The sequence below is a fragment of the Pagrus major genome, chromosome 16 (assembly GCF_040436345.1).
Source record: "Pagrus major chromosome 16, Pma_NU_1.0".
Lineage (NCBI taxonomy): Eukaryota > Metazoa > Chordata > Actinopteri > Spariformes > Sparidae > Pagrus > Pagrus major.
This window is the reverse complement of record NC_133230.1, coordinates 3,206,913-3,212,999: the sequence shown is the minus strand read 5'-3', so window position 1 is coordinate 3,212,999 and position 6,087 is coordinate 3,206,913. Positions and strand designations below refer to the sequence as shown.

Below are 6,087 nucleotides of genomic sequence, written 5' to 3'. Positions count from 1 at the left end.
AGGTGCAGTTTGAGTAAAAGTACAGTACTTGCCTCCAAAATGTAGTGGAAGTATAAAGTAACAGGAAATGGAAATAATAAGCACAAGCATCTCAAAATTGTACTCAAGTGTAGCACTCGAGTAAATGTACTTCAGATTCCGTCACAGATTTACGCAGGGTCATTGAACGCAACTTCACGGGGTACTGGAATAACTTGTGACCGAGCTTATGAATGCAGCATTTGTTGGATCGGATCACATAATTTCATTTTATCTGCAGTTTTGCGCAGAAAGTCGAGTTAGTGATGAGTGTGCGGAGTCTCTGCTGCACACAGCGGACAAATCAGCGCGTCCAATTGAATGAATGGGCCTACAAATACTGACCAATGGGAGCAGAGACGGTTTCCTATAAAGGACGATCTGATCCATCAGCCTGGGCGCAGATCTGCTGGGACGCTGCTGCAGGTTCGTGAGCTCCTCGGCCGGAAAAATAGGGATCTTTGTATCAACCACTGGTAGTAGTAGTAGTCCACAAGTCCGACGACAACAGGTAGGAGGATTTAATCCAACGCCACATTCCGACACACGACAGTGTTTTTGATTTTTAACGGGTAAATGATTTGTGGGCGGTCGGAGACAGATTGTCTCGGCCTCATGAATAAAACCGCTTTCTAACAAAGACTCATGTTAACTGCTGTGGTAGATTAATAAAATGATATAAAACACAACGATGCATGTTTGATGGATTTCTGCACCTGTCGAAACGCATCCAGGACACTTTGTCCACTGCGGGATATTAATGATCTGAGCTAAAATACTCCATCCACATTAATGTCGCTGTAAGCCGCCTCTCAACACTCTTTGTTCGCTTAATCTGGCAGCTTTTCACCGTCTCTTCCCTCCATCCTCCGCTCAGGGATCAGCCATGCCTTTCGGTGCCACGCACAACCAGACCAAGATGAAGTACTCTTCGGAGCAGGAGTACCCGGACCTCAGCAAACACAACAATCATATGGCCAAGATCCTGACTCCTGCCATGTACGAGAAGCTGAGGAGCAAAGAGACACCCAGTGGATTTACTCTGGATGATGTCATTCAGACCGGGGTTGATAACCCAGGTAAAAACTCAAGCGGCTTTTCGGCCAAACCACCATCTGTTCTGCCTCATCGACCGCGTTTAACGGCCGCAGCTGCGCTCAGCGCTCCGACAGGAGCACTAACAGCATTTTACACTGTGACCTTGCCGAAGGGATAAACTATGAGCAATATGTAGAGACATATGCAGAGCTCAGTCAGTTAGAATGGGCCTCCATTATCACAGTAATATCACACCGCCTTAAAGCAAATGGTAAAGATTAGTGTTACATAATGTGTGCAGAGCAGCAGCTGATAATCCGCTGCTGCCTCCACTGCCTCACTCATTCCTCATGTTTAAACCTCAGAGGAGTAATGTGATTGTCCCTGAGGTGTGTCCGCTCAGGTGACCCTGCTCACCCTGTAGACTGTATTTCTGTTCAGTTCTGAGGGTATGGCCCAGCTGACCCTGAAGGGCCGGTCACCAGAGGAAGATTTCCCTGATCTCAGTCAGCACAACAACCACATGGCCAAGTTCTTAACCCTGGACATGTACATGAAGCTGAGAGAGCGGACTACACCCAGCGGCTTCACCATAGATGGTGTCATTCAGACAGGGGTTGATAATCCTGGTACAGTCACACAGTCCATCCTGAGACCTGATGACACTCAGCACATTGATGAAGTCAGGATGTTAGATTGTCTGTCCTGTCTTGTCTCCTCTGTGACCCTGTGACTCTGTGTACAGGCCACCCCTTCATCATGACCGTGGGTTGCGTCGCCGGAGACGAGGAGACATACGAGGTCTTCAAGGAGCTGCTGGACCCCGTCATCGAGGACAGACATGGAGGATACAAACCCTCAGACAAGCACAAGACCGACCTCAACTCCTCCAACCTGAAGGTACGCGACCTTCTGTCAGATAACATGGCTGACTGTAACACCTGAGCAGACACTGACACGTGTGTGTGTGGTTCTCCTCAGGGTGGAGACGACCTGGACCCCAACTACGTCCTGAGCTCCCGCGTCCGAACAGGCCGCAGCGTCCGCGGCTTCTGCCTGCCACCTCACTGCAGCCGAGGAGAGAGACGTGCTGTGGAGACGCTCTCCATCGAAGGTAAAGATGCCACTTCAGTTATTGTTGAGCAGGTAGTTTGAGTCTGTCGTGCTGAGTCACTTACTGTACTGATGACTGCTCAATGGTTCTGTAAACGGCATTACAGTCAAAGTCTGTGGCCTGAACCACAGTGGTGCTCAGTGAAGTCAGTGATGCTGGCTGGGCTCAGTTCTGCAGCAGTGGGCGCCCTCTAGTGGTAATACAAGAGATGACAACAGCTTATAGTGCAGTACAGTAAAGGTCAACATGACTCTGACACTGAAGAGTCCTTCACAGGACGATGATCCAACATGGCTGCCTGTGTTTCTGTTGTGTATTTTGTGTTTTTGACATTTGTCTCTGCTCCCTGCAGCTCTGGCCTCTCTGTCCGGAGACCTGAAGGGCAAATATTACGCCCTGAAGAACATGACCGACGCTGAGCAGCAGCAGCTCATCGACGACCACTTCCTGTTTGACAAGCCAGTGTCTCCTCTGCTGCTGGCCTCAGGGATGGGCCGCGACTGGCCCGACGCCAGGGGCATCTGGTGAGACCTGATCCCCGCTGCCAATTCTCACCAAACCTTTCTGTTTTGGAGATTTAATTTAGAAAACTGACTAATATTTTCTGTGTGAAGGCACAACGATAACAAGACATTCCTGGTTTGGGTGAATGAGGAGGACCACCTGCGTGTCATCTCCATGCAGAAAGGTGGAAACATGAAGGAGGTGTTCGACCGCTTCTGCACCGGACTCACCAAGGTCAGAAGAAAATGTGTTTATTGAGTTTGTCTAAATAAATCTACTTTATTAACTTGTATGATGCATGGACCTGATTAAACTGGTTGTGTTTCAGATTGAGAGCCTGTTCAAGGACAGAGGACACGCTTTCATGTGGAACGAGCACCTGGGCTACGTCCTCACCTGCCCATCTAACCTGGGCACCGGCCTGCGCGCAGGTGTGCACGTGAAGCTGCCCAACATGAGCAAAAACGCCAAGTTTGAGGAAGTTCTCAAGAGGATGAGGCTGCAGAAACGTGGAACTGGTGAGTAAAACTTTATTTTAAATCTAAATTTAACAAAAGTTTTGTTTGTTTTTAAAGTGTTCGTGATGTGTCGTCCATGTGTGTTAATCTAGGCCGACGGTGGCAAATGGAAGTTTAATAATTTGTCTTTCCCATCAGGTGGTGTGGACACGGCCGCTGTGGGCGGAGTGTTTGACATCTCCAACGCTGACAGACTGGGCTTCTCTGAGGTGGAGCTGGTGCAGATGGTGGTCGATGGAGTCAAGCTGCTGGTGGACATGGAGAAGAGGCTGGAGAAGGGCCAGTCCATCGACGACATCATGCCCGCCCAGAAGTAAAACCGTCCTGACATCCAACAGCCCTCCTGCCCTTGACCTCTGACCTCTCCCTCTCCCGGTACCCTCTCCTCCCTCCCCCTAAATGACTGTTCGACTCTGTCCTGGAATGCACTCTGTATTACAGTTTGAATTTGTTTATTTAAGATGAAAGTTCTTGTACGTTGAGGATGGAATAAAATAAAAAATGTTCTGTTAAGTTCTTTGTCATCTGAGACCGTTTATGATCGTGTCATCGTTGAATCTAATTACCCTCGTAACAATAAGCCTGACGCGACCTGCGTCTCTTCTGAAGAAGGTTATAAATGCTGGTCTTCACACAGGACAGAGCTCCACCTGCAGAGCCTCTGCTACACCAGACTGAACCACCACGTTCACACGAGTTCACACTGACTTAGAAATCAAACTTGTGTCATTATTTCTATGCAGACTTCAGCTGAAAGACGTCTGTCCACAAATCCATACACAGGTTTACAAGATGAGACACACATCAGTCCCTGAACGCAGCACAGGGTAGATGTCAGTCTCCTTAAAGCTCCCACACTGAAGTAGCAATTTCACTCGTGGACACTAACATTTATGAAATGCACCATTGTAGCGTGAGGGGCTGAAGATGCTATTGAACTGCATTATGGGAAATGTAGGATCCAGTTTCCACGGTAGCAGACCAAGATCTTTTTGTTGTTTCATCTCGAGTTTCCCAACTTCAGGAACGTGCAACTTAAAATAACAATACTCGAGCTTTACTCCCTTAAAGCCAAAATCAGACGATATCTGACTTATTTTTAGTCAGCTGATTTAAAAAAGTAAATATCTGAGTGCAGTAGAAACACCGGGCTCTGAAACTGCTTCATTAACTCAAATCATAATTCATTACCGGACTCATTTTGGCGCTGATGTATTCAGGTTACAACCGGGCTGAACTGGGTCGATGTAAAAAGGAGTGAGGACCAGAGGGGCCTGAGTGACATTTTGGGCAAAAATGAGTTAAATAAGTCAAATGAAAGCTGTTAAAGAGCTTCGTCTACTGCATATTTTAATTCTAAAGCAACCCAGAGTTCAAATAAATAATACAAAATAAAACACACTGAATTATTTGAGGCCCAAACTTCCACCAACGTATATTAAAAATATTTTTAACTCTTTGTAAAATGCCTCATATGTTGTTTCAGACCTTTTCTAAGACGTTCGACTGAACAAATACAAAGAAACACTGGAATGAATCTCCACACACAAACATGAAAATGGAAGCAAACATCTTTTTTTTTTATATATATATATATATATATATATTTTCATCTCGACTGTGTCCGGTTACAAATGATCAGCGTGAGACGGGACGTTTCAAGTTGACAGACACTTTTTAATTGAGACATGAGTGACCCTTCAAACCATGTGGGCATTTACACGGACTCCCCATCATCTCTACTCTTTTTAACGAAATACAAAAAGAAAAATAAAACAAAAAAAACAAACAAAAAAACAAAAACTGAGTATTGCAGTGAAGCCGTCTTGAAAGTAAGATACATTATTTACACTGAAAACAAAACGCTACGTAATTTTTTTCTTTTTCCAGGAGAAAAAAAAAGAAATAAATAAGACTAGAAATGTTTTTTTTTTTTTTTGTCCACATTCACAGCATGACAAATCATATTCAACTCGTTAATGTCGACCCCGTGTGGCCAGAATAGACTGAGATATTAGTAGGTAATTCAGTGATTATTGCCAAAAGCCTTAATCTATACATTATAATATTCAATACATACTCTGTATTTTGTTTAAAAAAAGGAGACATTTGGAAACTGCTACTTGGATGATTGTACAGCTTAAATACTTCTAGATATATATATGTATACTTTTAAACCCTTTTGTTCATAGCTTTAACTCGTTGGCAACTTTGGAAGCAATGTTTTTGAAAGCGATGGATGATCCGGATATCCGTTTGAACCTGACGCCGTTGAGGGAGAGACGGGGCAGCTTGCAAACCTCCATCTCCCACTGGACCAGGTTCTCGGCTCGCCCGTCCCCGTGGACGCAAAGAAGCAGGAAACTCTCTTGCTGTTCGTAGTCGCAGTTGTTGGCATCGAGCACCTTGCGAATCTCCCGCATGATATCACAAGGCTCCATGGAGCTGGTGGTCCTCATACTCCAAGTGAATCTGAGGGAGCGGGGTTTACTGTCTTTATTTTCCCCTTTTTGATCCCCAGGTACATGGCGACTGTCGGGAGGGAAACAAACACAGAGAGGAGTTTTAGTTTAAATCACAAGGTGGATGGAAAAAAAGATCCCACTTTGACTGTTTCACGAAAAAGAAATGTACTTTTTTCATTCTTTGGTACGTGAAGTCAGTCAAAGCGGCTGGTGGAACAGACAAACCGACCAGCGACAGTCAAAAATTTAAAGGAGTAATTCGACTTTTTGGGGGTTTTATTCGCTTCCTTATTGCAGGAGATCAAAATACGAAGCTGGAGCCAGCAGCCAGTTAGCTTAGCTTAGCATAAAGACTGGAAACAGAGGGAAACAGCTAGCCTGGTAGCAGTGTCGAAAGACTGTAAATCCTGAAATCAAAGCCTTACTTGAA

General features: G+C 45.4%; 2 protein-coding genes across 18 annotated transcripts in view; one reads left to right on the top strand and one right to left on the bottom strand.

Annotated features, from left to right (window-relative positions):
• Nucleotides 1–420: 420 nt before the first annotated feature.
• ckba (creatine kinase, brain a) lies at nucleotides 421–3,705 on the top strand. Its single transcript, XM_073483455.1, has 8 exons — nucleotides 421–529; nucleotides 896–1,097; nucleotides 1,802–1,956; nucleotides 2,038–2,170; nucleotides 2,523–2,694; nucleotides 2,785–2,908; nucleotides 3,003–3,192; nucleotides 3,331–3,705. The coding sequence occupies exons 2-8, from the start codon at nucleotides 905–907 to the stop codon at nucleotides 3,507–3,509; spliced, it is 1,146 nt and encodes a 381-aa protein (XP_073339556.1). The 5' UTR covers nucleotides 421–529; nucleotides 896–904; the 3' UTR covers nucleotides 3,510–3,705.
• A 1,079-nt stretch (nucleotides 3,706–4,784) lies between these two features.
• Nucleotides 4,785–6,087, bottom strand: part of mark3a (MAP/microtubule affinity-regulating kinase 3a) — a 50,233-nt gene continuing 48,930 nt past the window's right edge. For 16 of the 17 annotated variants that reach the window (XM_073483758.1, XM_073483765.1, XM_073483773.1 and 13 more), the window contains one exon: nucleotides 4,785–5,724. In XM_073483758.1, the coding sequence (XP_073339859.1) occupies nucleotides 5,379–5,724 (346 nt within the window). In that variant the 3' untranslated portion in view covers nucleotides 4,785–5,378. The remainder of the gene's footprint in view (nucleotides 5,725–6,087) is intronic. The other variant, XM_073483771.1, reaches the window with a different exon arrangement.